The following is an 18729-nucleotide window of genomic DNA, read 5'->3' as shown; positions in this document are numbered from 1 at the left end:
CAATTATTCTGCCACTTTTTCAAAATTCTTATAAAACAATTGCGTCTTTCACTTGAAAATATTTTATTACGATGGTATGAACCTAATTGTCACAAATGAACTGTCAACTAGTAACGTCATGTCATTTCAATGTGTCAAAAGGTAAACGTCACAACAAACAGACGATCTTGCAAAAACAATGGAGATAGAAACAAACAGTAACTTTGAATTATCCGATGCTGATAATCAGCAATGTGTCGTTTGCAAATATTGTGTTAAACCCGAAAGCAAGCAGGACAAGCCCGGGCTGCGGTGCGAATCCTGCAACGGCTTCGTCCATCTCACATGCTTAAAACGACCCGGCACGCCGGGAGATTTCGCTTGTGACGTTTTCTTCGAATTTACTTGCGCAGAATGTTCAGACTCCACGGAGGAGGTGTTTACTAGAAAAAGATTTTTGTGGTGGGTTTCTTTACTGCAATATCATTCATTTTCCTAAATATCCAATGCAATATGAAATCAAAATGCTAAACGCTTACCGGTATATATTTATATATGAAAGCTCAAGACTTGTTCCTCGAGCCCAACTATATGAGAAATGCGGTAATCATGATAGAGTTACAGCTTCAGACTGGGCCCCACAAGCCTTAGCCTCTTTATATAAACAGTTTTAAACAACAGTTTGACTTTGTTCAATCACTAGGTCCTCTCTAATCTGATAGATATTTTAATACCTCTTCAACTGAAATACTATGTCACAAAAAATGCACATTAACTTCTTTAATCAAGGTATAATATTTCTTATGTGAACCAAGTATAAAGTGTATATTGATTTTGGCTAATATAAATTTGTGCTAGAAAAATGTTTTAAATTCTAAATATAGTGAAAGGTATATTTGAAATTACATGATGATTGTTTATAGTTGTTTGCTGTGCTGCTTGTATGGTATGTCCTATCAAAAATTACTGATTTCAGAAATAATATCTATCATAATGACAGTAAAGTGGAAAAAGCATTTTAAAAACAATATTACTAAATGGCTTTCAATCAAATTATATAATAACACTAAATTACTTCTAACAGAATTGACATTAAGAAAAGAAAAACTATTTTTTTTATAAATAAATGGTGATTTGGTAGTAGGAATAGGTGGACCAAAGTTATAGTCAAGGATACCTAAAGTAACTAATTATGGACAGTGTAAGACCAGTTATAATGGTCATCTTTAAGAGAGGCTTATGCCTTGCAGTGCGCATGTATCAGCTAACATGATAATGATAAAACAGATGAACAGCTACTACTATTCTTTACATGATTCTCAGTAGCGAAAGATACAACAAAAGGAGAAAGAGAAATATAAAAATTAAAACCATACTGGATCCTGTGCCAGAATCTTTTAATAAACATAGTATTCTTATGGTTGCATCACAATATATCTATAATAATGTTTTTTTTAAACTAAAACATATAAAACCATTTAAAAATCAGTCATAGACATAGTGTTATTACAAGGAATAAAAATAGGCTGATTACTCCTACTTTACATATCCTTAAATTAATTAAATGATTTATGGCACAAGGTATACATATGTACAATTAAATTTCACACACTATTTCATATCTGCCACATATAATATTTAAAATCAATACTAAAAATATATTATAAAAAAGTATAGTATACTTTTGTAGAATACTATGCTGATATTAATGTGTGGAATTAAATGTTGTCGATGCTCAATCAGGAAACTAATATTGTCATGAGCTTTTTGTAAAACCATATTTGTAAAGAGCAACTGTTGAGTTTCTCGTCAGCTCTTCTCTATAGAACAGCTGTCTGTGTTGGTGTTAGTTTGATGATTCGGAAGTGCATGTAACTGCCTTTTGGAGTAAAGAATATTTTGATTTGATTTGGTTGACTGGAAATATGACTATAAATATATATTTATGATTGTGCAATGCGGTGTTTCCCAACATGGGGCTCATGGCCCCACGGGAGGGCAATTTGAAATTGGATTCGACACAATTTTAACCATTTCACTTTTATATCAAAATTATGTGTGCTCATTTGGCTAATTAGATATCAGGAATAATTTCATTAATTGTAACTTTGTTGGCAGGCAAAAAATGATAATTCACTACATTCCTGATAGGAACAAACCATATGTATATATTAATATACATAGGTTTTATTAATTGTCTCAGATATTTCTTCATGTCTGAACATTGTTTATGTTTTGAAACACTGTTATAGAATTGTTTCCATGCCATTCTCTTCTCTACTTTGAAGGTAGTAGTAATCGAGGTTCCAATTATAGATTTTACTTGATCAGACCAGTGGATAGATGACTATACCTAAAGGTTTTTGGCGACCACAAGCCTGTATATGCGGCGTCGATAGGCACTAGGTCAACAATGTCAAGGCAGGAAGTCATTGTAGCATAAAACCAGTCTTTAGGGAGATCTTTAAGAGAGAGCCCTATTTGTTGCCAGCATATTTAAATTTGCACAATAAATGAAACAAATGTTAACTTATATTGTTTTTATATTGGGGTACTTAAACGTGATTTGACTAATGTTGTTTGTTCTAGGGTGAATGTATTACTCCTAACGCTTCATCACCTAAGTGTCCAATCATTCGGCATCAGTAACAATGGCTTCTTCCACTACAAGACGCACATATGTTTCTTCATTGACCGCAATTGGGTATTACTATTTGGCCCACATTTGTAAGTTAATCAACATTTAATTATATTGCAACCTTAAATGTTAAAACAAATGATTTAATGCTGTTGAGCATTCTCTAGCAGTGCACCCATGATAATTTGATGCGCTACTTACAAAATTATACCAAAAAAATGTAAAATAGTGACTTAAATGAATATTGTATTTACATTATGTATTCCATCATTTTAGGATGTTCACTGCTGGACATAAGCCTGCTCCATAAATTTCCAATAGGTCCAGAAAGAAGCAAACTACATCCAGCATTGTCTATCAGCCTTAAGATTATCTAATCACCTTGTAGGTGGACATCTTATGGTGCAATTACCAGACTTTGATCTATACTCTAGAACCTTAGACCCTCACTGTCATAAATAATGAATAAATAAGTTTTTTTTTTCTGAACCTACCTATGAGCTTCAGAATTTCACAGTGTTGCCATATTTGTTAGTGATGATAACATCATTTCAGCAATTGTGAAGTCACTGTCACACACAAACATAAGTCACAAAATTCGTGTTGCTTAAAATTGATCACATACTCGAATGATGAACCTGCTCCTGTTGAGATTATACTTGTATGGAACCTTAAACTTTATTATGCGGATTTGATCTGTCCAGCACATTAGGCTTCGCCCCCGTGGTCTTTTACCTTCGATCTTGCCTGTACAGATAAGCTTCTCATGGTTCCTTGGGTCCTGGCTTTGCGAACAATGTGACCAGAACATTCAGGTCTATCTGCAGATGAGGAACTCTGATGTTCTCTTTGTCTCTCATTGGATCCTGGGTTATCCTTGGTGCTTAAATACCGCAAAAAGATTTGCTCTAAGTGTCTTCAACTCTGAACCCCGAATCCGAAGAAGCACCATTCAAATCGACCCTTTTCTTCGTCGGCCACGCTGTTCCTGGTTACAGTAGCAGTAAGGGTAACAACGGTTGCAAGGAGTGCTAAAAATCGTTGAGTGAGTTGTCGTGGCTATCTTTGGAGGAGAACTATGCCATGAGAGAAAGTTAATCCAAAATAAATTCTTAATCATCAACTATGCTATGTTTCTTCCCAGCAAGCAAAAGAAGAACTGGGTGGGCACGATCGCGGGAGCACTGTCGGTGTATAACAATACCTTCTTCATGTCGGGATCCATAGCGTTGGGAGAATCGGGGTGGTGGCGGCTTCTCCACTCATTCTCACCAGCTGTTGCCGCTCATATCAGTATGAATCTATTACCTGTATATTCTATATGGGCCGTTCATAAAATACGTGACAAGAGGAGAGACGGGGGTCTAAGCAAACTTGACAATTATTGCAGGTAGAAGCAAATAGTGGAGTTTTTCCGCTATTTCTCCTAGAACTAATGTTTGCTGAAGTTATAGTAATGGTAACAGTTCAATATGAGGTCACCTCGAAAAGGCTCTTATCAGATTAATCTGGAACGTCTACTTAAGTGATCAAATAGCTTAGTGACCTCCCAAAAAAGTGAAATTGGTATATAACATACCGATCCCAGGTTCCTCGAGGACGCTTTTAGCGCCCTCTGTGCTCCGCTATATGAAACCTGAGGAATCTACCACTAACTAATATTTAAAAATCTGCAAATGCGATGCAGCAGTGTGACCCAAGTCTAAAATAAATGACCATGAATGTTGAGATACTAAGATATTGTTCAGAATATTTAATAAAACTTTAGACTTGTGTATAGTAAAGACATTATTTACCAAGTTTCTATTTCTGATAGTTATTACTCTTATTTAAATTATGTTATTAACAAAAAGTTGTAAATTCTTGTTTATTTGGTAATTTTTTTATATTATTGATTAATCATTATTTTCAAGAGAAGTCGCAGACAACGTGTGTGTGTCAACGAAGAGGGAAAGTGTTTCTGTGATCTATTTATTTATTTAGGTACCCCAGTACTATATACATCAAAATTACATTAAAATTTACCGTATTAATAATGGTTCCATTGTGTTCCTTTATAGGTGACAACATTAAAAATTTAATTAATACAATGTACAAAGAAAGATCAGACTATGTTAAATAAAAAAATAATGAAGAGATATATAAATGCACGTAAAAAGAAACATCTAGCTTACGGCTTTAGATACCAAAACACGATGAAAGCATACGAACTGGCAGCAATTAGATACGTACGCATACCGCAAGTTGTGAAACCCACGGTACGGGTATCCATGAGCGCGTGTGTGAGCGCGAGCGCTATAGGAGCGAGGGAGACAGACTACTATCCCGCACTTTAACGACTTGTAGTTTAGAAATTCAAATAAATAAAGTTTTTTGAAACTTTTAATAGCAACCTGAAATCCTTCCACAATTTATTTCTACCTCCGTTATATCAGAACAGGTTTAAAAAAAAAACATTTCAAGTGACGTATTTTATAAACGGCCCCATATAAATGTCAGAATTTTGTGACAAAAAATCTTTTTTTTTCTTGGTAACATTTACATTTAACGCAAATTGTATACATCGTATTCCATATGGAACAATAATCCGGTTTGGTTCAAGTGGTTAATTTTAATGTTTCTCTCTTCCTTAACTAATTATTAACTGGTGAACATTTTAGATCAGGAGGTCTCTAAAGACAAGGTCAAAGGCCGACCCCGAGGTCACATGAGTGTGGACAAGACGATATTCTTTTTAAAAGTACACGAATTGGGTATGCATTAACAATTTTTTTTTTCAACACAATATTTAAATTCATTTTATTGCACATATGGTTAAGTATAAATCAGGATTCGAATGTTTACTTGTATTTAATCATCGAAGTATTTCGGGTGAATATATATGACCGTAAATATTTTAAATTTTTTATCACAGGATACAAGTATCTCCTCAACGAGTCCAACGAATCGGTTCCATTGAACACAGACCCTGGGCCTTGTAAAAGGAGACGACTTGATGACCAGGCAGACGCCACCTGTTCGTACCAGGACCTGGGAATTGATATCAAGTAAGGCAATGCATTTATTTACTTTTGTAAAATAAACTGTAGTATCTTGTAATATAAACCTAAGCTAGACATGCACCCCCTATAAAAATTTTACACTTATACCAATCACTCCGTAAATCCCCTGAAAGTTCTATAATAATCTTTGTTAGATTTTAACTTCCCTAGTAATTTTTCTATTTTATATTCGAATTTTAAATCAGTCCCAGAATTTTCCAGAAAGTTCTATGAAATTTCGATACAAAAAAAAATTTTCATCGGAGTTGTGGATTTTCTGTTTGTTGTCGTTTGGGGTAGTTGTGGAAATTTTGAATAATAATATATAATAATATTTGTATGTTGTATATTCTAAACTTCCGTCTCTTTCATGTCTCTCTTCCTCCATCCAAAGGCTGTCTGGTAGAGATCACCTCGAGCGATAACACCGCCTCTTGTACCTCTGTATAAATAGTTTCATTTTTTTTCGTTATTACCTATGGTGTACAGTAACGTATAAATAAATATGTCGCAGATGTCATGAGGGAGCAAATTTTAATTTGCTTTTCCTTTAAATTTAAACTCAATAAGGCGTACGTCTAGAAAATAACAAATTTCGTGCGTATTTTCCTTCCAAACCCCTTGCGGGTAGATATAGAATTTAATTTACTCGTATACCTTTCACTAGATTCACAGATAAAATAACAAATTTCGTGTGTATTTTCCTTCCAAACCTGTTGCGGGTAGATGAAGAATTTAATTTATACCTTTCGTGTTTATTAAATACAAAACAAAAAGGTGAGTATTTGTTAGAAAACTGTCGCAGTGGAGGGAGCAATTGACAATGCAGCGGTCGACATATCTTGTTTGCGCTATCGATGTTTTTGTTAGTCTAAAAACTATTTTACTTGTAGTACACAAGAAAAGTACGTAAGGAAGAGTATATTAACATTATATTGATGCGCAATGATTACTTTATACTGTACGTAAGTTAAAGTACAAAACTTATTTTAGACTATTGTTACGTAAATAAAAGTACGACAAGGGATCGTATATTCATCTTGTAGCTAGGCGCGCTAGCTACTCTAAATTAAGTTCTATTTTCAACTTCATGTCAAAATAAGTTCTATTTTCTAATTATATCTAAATTGCGTTCCATTTTCTAATTGATTTCTAAATTAAGTTTTGTTTTCCAATTTATTTCTAAATTAAGATCTATTTCCAAATTCATATCGAAATTATGTTCTATTTTCTAATTATATCTAAATTGCGTTCCGTTTTCTAATCGATTTCTGAATTAAGTTTTGTTTTCCAATTTATTTCTAAATTAAGATCTGTTTTCCACTCTATTTCTAAATGTTATTTTTTATTCAGTTTCTAAATTCAGTTTTATTATTCACTGTATCTAAATTACGTTGTTCCCATTTAGTTTCTAAATTAAGATTGGTTTTCCAGTTTATTTCTGAATTAAGTTCTGTTTTCCACTTCATATCTAAATCAAGTTCTCTTTTTAACTGCATATCTAAAATGCTAAATTCCACATCTCAATTACGTTATGTTTTGTTGACTGTACCAAGACAGGAGATCATCGATGACATCACCGTCGAAGAACACGAAGTATCCATGAGCTCGGACGTGGAAAGCCTGTTCAGTGGATTGTATCAATCTACCGGAGCGTTCCCTCCTATTTGTCAGGTGAGTTTCTTTCCACACACGTGACCCTTTTAAAATGATCTATGATTTTAATTCAAGCTTTGGTTGAAGACTGATCTTTATGGATCATGAAAAGATTTTTGACCTTGGAGAAATATAGTCTAATGCAGAGTTCCCCAAACTTTTTTGTATCGTAGACCCCTTGCCATGTTTTTCCGTGTTGGGTAGACCCCCTACTTACCTGATATTGATTTCCTGTAATTTTCTAACTGTAGTAAAGTTTAGTGTTAAAAACTTAAAGTAAAAACACATGTTAATTCATACATTTACTAATTGAATTTAAATTAAAACTGCTCAAAATGAAATTTCGTATCTGTTATGTAAAATATACGTAACATAAAATAAACTATAAATAAAATAACATAAGCAATAAGTCAATATTTTTAGTGAGAAGGATGAACCTGATGCTTTAATAATAAATTATCAACATTTGGCGTCAATTTTGTAAGGGTTAATCTTAAATCTCCTCGGCTAATGATGTCCAGTCTGTGTGTATGTGTTGAGATCCAATATCGTGGACCCCCATTTTCATTTCATGGACCCCCAAATTTTTTTTCGCTGACGTAGACCCCTTGCAGGTTATACCCCTAGGGGTCGATACAGACCACTTTGGGAATCACTGGTCTAATGTTTTAAATAACATTAATAGAGCTAGCCTTGAGGAAACTGGCTAAATATAAATCTACGAAATCTGTAAGATAAATGTGAACAGTTTCTTATAAATCTTATATAAGATTTGTACTTTGGGTAGCAGTAGACGGTTTGAATACCATTACAATCTTATATAATTCAAACTTTGTGCATTAATTATATAGGGTTGCCACTGCTCACAAACAAGTTTCAGAGGATGGGTAGCAGCGCCATCTGCGTACCATACCAAACTGCGATCGCCAACTTGGCTACCAAGTGTGGCGATTATGGTATATACCCCATAGATATTGTTACTGTGAGTTCTAACTCGAAACACCACTGGTTCACAAGGAGTCCTTTATTCACAAATCAGATGGTCACCCTACTTTAAAACAAAGTATACTTTCGCTTAATCCAAACTTCTACTCTAACTCTAGAGAGCAACTGTGTTTAAATAAATACTAAATTAAAAAGTTTATTGAACGAAAGCTTCAATATAATCATTTTACACCAGTGAAGGATCTTTTTAAAAAGGATAAAGCTAAGGAATGAATTGATCTAGTACTGTAGTAAAAGATATTGTTAAAATAATAATGAAAAAGAAAAAACCCGTCTCAGTATGTCACGAGTTATTAGACCAGGGCGCCAAAAACGTCACATAAACCGTTTTATTTATTAAAAGCCTTAATATTAAAATTTTCGGCGAAGGAAAAATGAATTTCGTATTTCCAGAGTGATTCTTCCAGCATCCATTCCCTGCAGCAGTCGACAAACTACTGCGACTCCGATTCCCGAAGCTCCACCCACCAGACCGAGCCGCAGTCGGACGAGAACGAAGACCGCGCCCGTGTCGAAACAAAAAAACCACCTCCTGATACCAAAACCAAAAAAACAGAAGATAAACCACTGCGACGAGAATCCTTGTTCTCGACGCAACTGAACAGCGTAGACTTACCGTGGATGGAAAAAGAGAAGCCGACAGATGGGCAGGAGTTGGTGGAGATTACGGAGTACGAAGAGATACAACTGCTGAAGAGAGTGGAGGGTATGATCTCGAGGGTCAAGGATCCGAAGAAGAAGGCTCACTTGCATCGGTTCAGAGCTAAACTAGCTTTAAGGAGACTGAAGAGGCATAAACATTTACCCATCTTCGATTTAGATAAGTAAGTATGGTTCCTTTTATTACTATATACATTAATTTATTTATTTATGCCTTTTGCTTGCGTTACTGGGATAATGCCAGATCACCTAATTTAAATTGACCTAAGATTGATCTCCCCTATATCATCATTTTTAATGTTGCTAGGGTTCCAAACGCGTCGTGGTCTGAAAATGCCTACAAAAAACTTAGATTGGTTTGGTTGTGGTCACTTCTACAAGGTCCTTAAATAAGGTCTAAATACTATGTGTGTATATATATATACTTTATTAAGGTAGGCTCCATTAGGTAGTGAAGATCATGGGAAGTCGAATTAGTAAACAGATGAGAAATAGGAAAATTATCATAAAATACATCTTCACTAGTTAAACTATAATTAAAGAAAACATTAGATTATTTAGATATAGGCGACCTTATACAGTCGTTGCTCTTCCGAAGTCGAAGTGGGCGGATCACATCGCTCGTAGAACCGATGGTCGTTGGAGCCAAGGTTCCCGAGTGGCGACCACGAGCAGGTAGACGCGGCATGAGCAATCCCCCACTAGGTAGACCAACGTCATAGTTTATGTCGCGGAAATTCTGCGCATGAGCAGTCATCGTGGCTATCTTTGGTGGAAGCCTAGGTCTTGCAGAGGGCATGAATAGATGAAAAAAAGATGTCCCAAAAACTGGAGCTATTAAACCAGTGTTTCCCAACCTTTTTTAGACCATGCCCCACCTTAACATTTCTATAATTTTTATGGCCCATGCATAATTTTTAACCTTTAAAAATTGTTTTGTTTCCTTAAGAAATATAAATGATAAGTTTTAGGGAGAAATCACTATGAAATTGTTATCAAAACATCGTAAGTAAAATTTCAAGACATATAATGTAAAACTAAAATTTAAAATAATTTCGAAATTGATTTTTCTATATTCATTTAATGCGATCCTTGCACTTGATGCTTGCTGCACAGAGATTTTATATTAGGTTCCAATTTATTTACCTTTAATCTCAAGTCTTCACATTGTGTTAAATCAAGTCGATTTCTTTTTTTTTATCAGCAAATCGTTTACAGCACTAAATCCACATTCAGCTAAATATGAAGATGGAAGCGGTAGTAAAAGTTTTCTTGCTTATTTTGTTGCATTTGTGTATTTAGTTTCAGTTTCTTCACAAAGCCATGCCATCACTACTTTTATATTAAATTAGCTGATCCCCCAAACGTTGTTTTGCAAAAAAAATTAAAGTTTTTAATTAACAAATGTAAGATAAGGGTTGATCGTAGAGGGGTGAAAATTTAGGTTTGTATGTATTTTTGTATGCTGTATCATAATAAAATAAAAACCAAAAAAATTGTCTAAAAAATTAAAAATAAAATTTAGGGGTAGACCACCCTTATCACTTAGGGGTATGGAAAATAGATAGTAGCCGATTCTCAGACATACTGAATACGCATGTAAAATTTGGTAAAAATCGGTCAAGCCGTTTCGGAGGAGTTCAAGTTCGAGCACCGTGACACAAGAATTTGATATATTAGATAAAGTTTTTACGGATTCATTACTTTGCAATTCTGCGAGTTCTTCTTGATATTGGCTGCATCATCCAAGTTGAGAAATCAATTTGCTTTAATTCGGAAAATCCTTTAAATTAGCGGAAAGAATATTTAAATGATTGACAATAACAAGTAGAGCGGTATCACCCAAAGCAAGAGGGTTAAAGTCGTGTCGAGTTCATTTTTTAATTGCCCCCCCCCCCCCTTAATTACCAAATTGCCCACCTGTGTGGCGTGGACTCCTCGTTGGGAAACACTGCATTAAACAGTCCTGTTGAAAATCTATAGAGGAAACTTTTGTCCAGCTGTGGAGGTTCCACGAATCTTAAATATTAATGCCTTGGGGTAAATCAAGTCTGGTCAAGTTACCATCTGTCTTTCCAATATATACTCCAAATGAAATACGAGAGACGTAGGCGTGATTTAGTTTAGGTTTTTGATAATTTTCTAGATTTCATTCCTTCGAAATCATCAACTATGTACTAAGAAAGTTAATTCTGTTACTGAAGGTTAAACTTGATCCAGTTAAATATTTGCTTTAAATTTCAGGACCGTCAAATTGCTGAGCGGCTATGTGGCCGAGGATCCAAAGGTAGTGATGAATGCGGAGAGGATTCTGGATCGCTTCCAGAGATCGGTGAGACGCAATTTTGTTCATTAGTGGTCTTTTTTTAAAAGTAGTTTAGTCATGTTAGAAATGTGTGATCGGAAATTTATTAAATGTAAAATACCTATACATATTACAACACATGTACAAGATTGTATTTAGATAGATAAACATGAGGTACAGTACCCGGCGATAAATATTGCACATCGACTTTTAGAAAGAGACAACCACAAGAGCGTTATCTCTGTCGCACGAAATACAACGACTGACAAAACGTCACATATGTAGCGTGGGACAGAGATAATGCTCTACGAAGCAGAAATTAGCAGATTGTCTCTTTCCAAAGTCGATGTGCAATATTTATCGTAGGATACTGTAATACGAATTTTGATTTTTATTTTTGAAATGATTCACTTTTGCATTAGCTATGCATTCCACTTTAAAGCTTTTATACCTATAACTAATCATCCTGTGTCCTGAATAACTTCACAGTGATTTTGTTTGCGATAGAGATAGAAGTGCTATACATACTTTGTTAGCTTATCTTCACCTATTAATATAGGCTTGATCATATATAACTGTAAAACTCAAATCTGTACGACGATCTTTTTAATCTTTGACATTATTTTGATGGCAGTATCTTCTGGACAACCTGAGCGGGACAGTTGCCAATCAACAGCGCGCCGTGGCGTTAGTGTCGCACTGGGAGGCGGCCACCTTCCGATCCGCTTACTCTGGTGCCACGCTGAAGCCATATATCCGAAGAGACACCAGCTCTACACCCCTCTGGCTGCAGATCACAGATGAACTACTAAAAAAAACCCACCGGTAAAATACAATGATAATTTTAATAAATATGTTTGTACTTTTAGACCCTTGTATTTAAAATATAAACAACAGACTGCCTTTGGACCAAAAGTGTGATATATTTATAAATGTGATGTTCCACTTGAATCTTCATTATAAAGGTCAAAGTCATTTTACCAGCCATGGAGAAGGTTAATCACACTACACTAGTACATCGTATAAAAAATCAATGGTGTCAGAAATAATAAACAACATAATGATAATATAGTAAAAAGTGTTTTTAAATTTCGTATTATGTCATATTAAAATTAATTATTGTTTATTATCTGTTCCTACAGACTTTATACTGACAGTCGTTATTAGTCTGTGGCATTGATAATAGAAAAAAAAATATTTCACAATGACCACATTATACATGGTGATTGAAAATAGCTATACCTGAACAATATAAATAAATAAAAATAAATGTACCTAGCCACCAGTAAGAAGATGATGGAAGAAAGGCGAGGAAAGAAAGAAGGTATAAAAGAGCAAAACGAAACATATTGTGAAGGACGAAAGTAAAGAATGGAAGATATTGTGACGCGTGAAAGAGAGTGATAAATAAAGAAAATACTGAAAAAATTATTTAATAATAAAGTCCATGATCCCAAAAGTTAGGGGTACGAGAGGCCCCCAATAGAGGGCGCCATTAAAAAAATAGCTTTGCCTTCACTCGAAATTTTTACATCTATAACATCCGGTATATTAACATATTTCAAAGTGATCACTGTATTAGTAAGTTTTTGATGTTTCAAATCATCCTGTATGTTACAATATATGTTCCCGTTTATTCAGGAATGTCCCGGACTACAAACCTCCTACACACGCCAGCTTAGACTATTTATATGTCAGACCACAGCACATAGCTCCAGTCAACAGCCTCCTGGCACAATTCTTCTGGCCAGGGATAGACGGTGAGTTGGGTTTAAAAAGCATCTCATACTTTGGAACGAATTTTAATTCGAAATTCAAATTCAAAATGTCTTAAGTAGATATTTACATGCGATTTTAATCATCTATTATTTTATCATAATAAATAGTAAGTTACAGAAACTCAACAGTTGATATTTTAAATTAAATTTAATAATTTTTCATGTGTATATAATATCAAACATGTAAATGAGTCAACAGAAAATTTTTCGCACATTTCGATCGACTAAAAACTCTGCAGTAATAATATTTATTTAAAAATATACCTTTTATTTTAGACTTTAAAACTAGATGACAGAAAGTCTAATATATCTTGTGGTACTTATATATGCGTACACATGTATTTAAAAATTTTGAATTTGGAATTATAAATTTATGCATTATGAGTTTTTTTTTTCTTGTTTTCATCACGCGTGTCGCTATTTTTAATATATATGATTTTAAATTATGGAGAATAAATATTTTATTAAAAATGTATTATGAAGCGGTCGATAGAATTCAAGTTTCTTTTATAACATCTTTTCGGGAATCTTTAGCTTCTAATTTGTTCTTTTTGATCAGAGTTTAATGCCGGTGATGACCTGGTCACTTGCCAAGACGTGGTCACTAACGATGGGCATTATAAGCTTTAGGTCACCCAGAGAACTGCTCGGAGTTTCACAGAAATGAAGAGGTTAACAGAAGAACCAAAGTCACAGACGTAGCTTGAGCAATTGCTCGTCCTAGCTGGATGCAAGTGGTACAAGACCTGTCATCATGACGAACTTTGGGGGGAGACCTATGCCGTAGGAATCTATCGGCATATATAACGATAATTGGTTCTTTATTTATCTGTAATCATAGTCACGGAGGCACTTCAGCAACCGGAACACAGCTGCGTGGTGATGTACAAGAAGTTAGTGGTTGGATGTGCGTTCCTGGTGCCTGATGTCGGACACAACGAGGCCTACATCTCCTTCATACTCACACGGCCGGAGTGGAGAAACGCTAAAATAGCTACTTTCATGCTGTACCATCTATTGCAGGTAACTTTACTGGTATACAGGGTGATAGGTGTGAAATATTTAAAAACGGAATATATATAGCTGATTTGTCCGGAAAAAGCTTTTAAGCTCTTTTAAGATATATATATATATATATATATATATATATATGTATAAGACAATTTATCTCGACTATGTAGGTATAATATTTTTCAAGTAAACAATAATGCGTTGTTCTGAAAACAGAGAAACGACAAAGTAAAGTACAGTTTATTATTTAAATTGTTGATTCCTTTTAAAAGTTTATTCTGCAATATTTTAAATTATATCTTTGACGTTTCAAATGCCTACTGCCTTACCGACCGGCGACCGCAATGGGCGCCATCATAACACCATTGTTAACAACGCCATCTATGAAATGTTAAGGTTAAACAGCCACTGCTTTACCGACATTAAATAAGCGCGGCACAATACAAATTAGAATTACTAATGAAACTGTTTTCTTTTCATTTATATATATATATATATGTGTATCTGTAAGTAGTATAAATAATTTAGGATATCTCAAAGGATAATTTAAAATTTCTAAGATAATTTTATTCTATCAAAGTTCCTCCCTTTATAAGTATTTATAGAGTAAATAGTTATGTGTGTCAAAACTTTAAATGGATCAATGTGAATAGTCAATTAATGGTTTTCTGAAATAATAAATAAGGTAACGATAATATAGTAAGAAAAAGTGTATTCAAATTTAGTATTACATTTTTAAATGAATATATATTAATTATGGTTTACTGTCTATCCTTACAGGCTTTGTACAGACATAAGCCATTTACCTGTCGCATTACAATAGAAAAAATAAATTAAAGAAACAATTCTGATCGGTCTAATTATATAATTGGAAATAGGTGAAATAACTTATGAAGCTTTTTGCTGATAAATGATTTACATTCACTAACTTGTAACTTTAACACAGTTCATAACACCTGGTGGTCTACCATTACCATAATAACAGTATTGAAAGTAATTAATAACATAAAATATATTTTTTTTAGACTTGTACAGGCAAGGATGTCACGCTGCATGTTTCTCCGACTAATCCAGCCATTTTTCTATATCAGAAGTTTGGTTTCAAGGTGAGTTTACTTATGTTTTATATATCCAATTCATCACCTAAAACCAAATGTTAAAGCTATCATGTAACTCATCACCTTTGTAACTCAAGTATTACAGTTATCTTTTGCCGAAGATATTTGGCAAAGGACACATTGTATTTAACGGAATCAGACGTTACCTTGCTGAAGTTCATCCTAAGTAAGAAAAGGACCAATATTTAGCCACAGAACCACTCTGTTTGGCACTAATCGGTGTAACATAACTCCTGAAGATGCCCCGTGGAGGGATAAAACCCGTGTTGAGTGATTTGGCGGTGGCGGTTGTGTGATTCGCATTGTTTGCCGCATACGCATTTATCAGCGGACTGGCGGGCGGTGCATTTTGTTGCACGACTACCACTGCATGTGCGGAAGTGGCTAAATATTGGTCCTTTTCTTACTTAGGACACATTGTCTCTGGAGTGTCTGATATAGCTAATCACCTCAGATATGTGTCACTTGAATCACTTCATAAGATAATGAGCAATAATTCTTGGATTTCTAGATTCTCTTTCTCTTCTATTTATTTGGAAGTTGGATTTGTTTTTATTAATATAACTGTTTCAAAAACACAGTCTACCTAAGATATGGACTATAGTGACTATACCATCATTATTTCAGAGCTAAAGGATGTCCACTGATAAACAAAGGCATCCTACATAGATTCCCAATAATTGGTGGATATGTCCTCTATGAAGGGTTGACCTCATTTATGGTTGCATGTTTTATACTGCAATTTTATGGCCTCTAGTCCAGAGAACCCCGAAGACCCAGTGGTAATCTGTTCTACCATGCAGCCTGTCTGATTTTACCTCTCAAAATATCCCATGCATGGTCCTTTCTAAAAAGCTTAGAGATCTAATAATTATTGAAATCAATATTATCTAATCTAAAGAAAATGAGGAACAACACAATACTATTATACACAATTTTATAAAAAAAAAAACATGTAAAATTCATAGGCTATGATATCTTTAATGACTGTATGTAACCATTTAAGTCTTAGTTCATATCAAAATCAATATACACTCGATTTACAATGGTCATGTGGTATGCTGGTAGGATATTATGTATTCCGCTAAATTAGCTGGTAGAAAGGAAGCTGGGAAAGGAGACACTTGCTTACTCTGTCATAAAGAAGAAAAGGAATGTATGTGTCATGGTTTATTATGTGTACATAGAACCCCTGAAGCATTTGTCATCTTCAATTGTTTCACAAGTCAAAAATTCTATATATACGCTATATGTACAGTATGTTATTTCCTAGACACTATGTTTATTTAAAGGTGGTTTGTTGATGAATCCTTCCTCTATAAGATAATCATAGATCTTCCTAGTTTTGTTCACATCAATCTTCAACACCCTACGCGCGTCTAATAGCCTCAGGAATCCAATTTTTGTGTTCTCCGATATAAGTTGCTTTTTAATGTCCAGATAATTATTTGGTAGCAGTCTCAAATTCGAACATAAAGTCTTTTCACTGTTTAGTAAAAGATAAAATCCAGGTAGATCTACAATGTCCAAAGGCATTGATGTCCTCCGGAACTTCTTCCCTAAGCCGTCTTTCATCAGGTAATGTTTCGCTTTTACAGGAGACTGACTCTCATAACGGCTTTGCATCACAGATGTCAAGTACTTCTGTTCTTTATATGAAAGCGCTTTCTTTTTTTTCAACTCCTGGTACAACTTTGCCGAATGAAATGTCTTTATACCATTATTTCTATAATCAATGAGCCTAAATATCCTTTGTAATATACTTTCTTCTAGGCTCAATGCTTCTAAAAAGGCATCAAACTGCATCCCTGTCATGAACTGCATGAATGAAACTAACCTTTCAGTTTTACACCTCATTACTGTTTCATCAAATCTTTTTAAATATGAGACCAATTTATTAGGCATTATTAAACCATGTTTCTGAATGATATTGTACCTCCGCTGCCTTTCCGTCAGTCTTGTGTTAAAGGCATTCACTAAACTAACTTTCAATGCATCCATGAAATCAATATCTTCATCGTCTGAATAACCGTCCTCTATGTTGAAGATATTCTCTGCATTATGATCATAACTCAACTCAAATTCAGATCTGTAAGCATTATAACCTGCTAGATGTTGGTCGGACTGGTTATTCCTCGGTGGATTTACACTGGTCTGTAAGTTATACAAATAAGGTGTAATCGGTTTGGGAAACAATGACTGTTCTGTTTCAGGTAATGTCTTCAGCTCATTATACTGTACATTTTCTATGTAATACTTTTTGTAATGCTCATGACATTCAAGCTTTGAGCGTGTGTGTACAACTTTGGAGACTTCCTCCCAGTTGCCAAAGCCATATGTGGATATAGCAGAAAGAAGCTTACACTCTTCTTTAGCCGACCAATTGCAGTTATCGAAGAGGGGAAAGTCGTTTCTTCTTACCGCGTACCTGTGGTCATTTTTATGGTCGCCAACCTCCTGTCCAGTGGCAAAACAAGCTGTACACAAGTTGGTAGAACACTCGCAGCACTCTATGAATGGCTCGTGTGCTACCTCGCTACAAGCGTCACATTTCACTTGCAATATATCGACTGACATTTTCGCAGGTCGAGGAGCTCATACAGGACTTCTACGAAAAATATTACGACATCGACTACAAAGGGTGCCGGCATGCGTTGTTCTTGAGATTAGTTAGATGAATAAACTTATCATCCCTAAATGATGTTTTATTTATTTATTTTAAATATCTTAACATATTAAAACGATTACTTCATGAAATACAAAACAATAACAACTTAGTTAATTATGACATTTTATCTGTCAGCCGTGTTTTTATATCGAAGAAAACTGCAAGCAATGCTGCCAGGTTAATTAAAATAAAATATTTCTTTATTCAATTTTTTCAATATCATCAACTAAAATAATATGACAATATAATCAAATTATTACTAAATTAGTTTTAGTGGTATCTATGACATAATAGTATTCTTCGAATTCTCAATCATATTCAGTCCATAAACAATAACAATACGTCAAAATAAACAGATATTAAATTAATATTTACAATACAAATATTTTTATTAAAATTTTATTCGCAATATTCACCCACTCACTATTTATAAATATATAATTATTTAGTAAATAGTTAATAATTTTGCGAGGGCCAGTTTTTCAAAACCTAAGTTAATTAGGAAACGGAATATTGCGATTTACAGCTTATTTAATAATTTATTATTAATTACATTTTTAATAATTAATATTTATATATATAAATAATATTAATTTTGCTTCAATAATTAATATTTTAATACATATACCATAAATATAAGGAACAAAATAAATAAATGCATCTTCTGTCTTTTTCTAGAAGGTTCACTTAATTATCAATCAAATCATAAAAGTCGAAAACGTTCTTAACAGGGCAGCGCCATCTATATATATAACGTTTAAACTATTATGTACAAGTCAAGTTTTTTTTATTGATTTTAGCAGGTAATTTAGTACGATATCTATTTTTAAACACGGAGAGTCTATGTATAACTACATGATTTTCCTCTAC

At 34.1% G+C, this 18729-nt stretch overlaps 2 protein-coding genes across 2 annotated transcripts; one reads left to right on the top strand and one right to left on the bottom strand.

Moving 5' to 3' along the window:
- The first annotated feature begins 140 nt into the window (after positions 1-140).
- Positions 141-17879, top strand: Atac2 (Ada2a-containing complex component 2). Its single transcript, XM_068770094.1, has 13 exons — positions 141-441; positions 2569-2706; positions 3762-3910; positions 5278-5370; positions 5532-5664; positions 7215-7332; positions 8713-9143; positions 11224-11311; positions 11919-12109; positions 12926-13044; positions 13904-14085; positions 15099-15179; positions 17777-17879. The coding sequence occupies exons 1-13, from the start codon at positions 179-181 to the stop codon at positions 17867-17869; spliced, it is 2079 nt and encodes a 692-aa protein (XP_068626195.1). The 5' UTR covers positions 141-178; the 3' UTR covers positions 17870-17879.
- Positions 16166-17959, bottom strand: Ada2a (Transcriptional adapter 2A). The gene has a single exon (XM_068770093.1). The coding sequence runs from the start codon at positions 17766-17768 to the stop codon at positions 16461-16463; it is 1308 nt and encodes a 435-aa protein (XP_068626194.1). The 5' UTR covers positions 17769-17959; the 3' UTR covers positions 16166-16460.
- Between the last annotated feature and the right edge of the window lie 770 nt (positions 17960-18729).

The sequence above is a fragment of the Battus philenor genome, unplaced genomic scaffold (genome assembly GCF_028537555.1).
Source record: "Battus philenor isolate CCGP_79_NKW_IND1 unplaced genomic scaffold, ilBatPhil1.0.hap1 SCAF_3, whole genome shotgun sequence".
In the NCBI taxonomy this organism is placed as follows: domain Eukaryota; kingdom Metazoa; phylum Arthropoda; class Insecta; order Lepidoptera; family Papilionidae; genus Battus; species Battus philenor.
The sequence above is the reverse complement of the archived record's forward strand: the minus strand, read 5'-3'. Positions and strand labels throughout refer to the sequence as shown.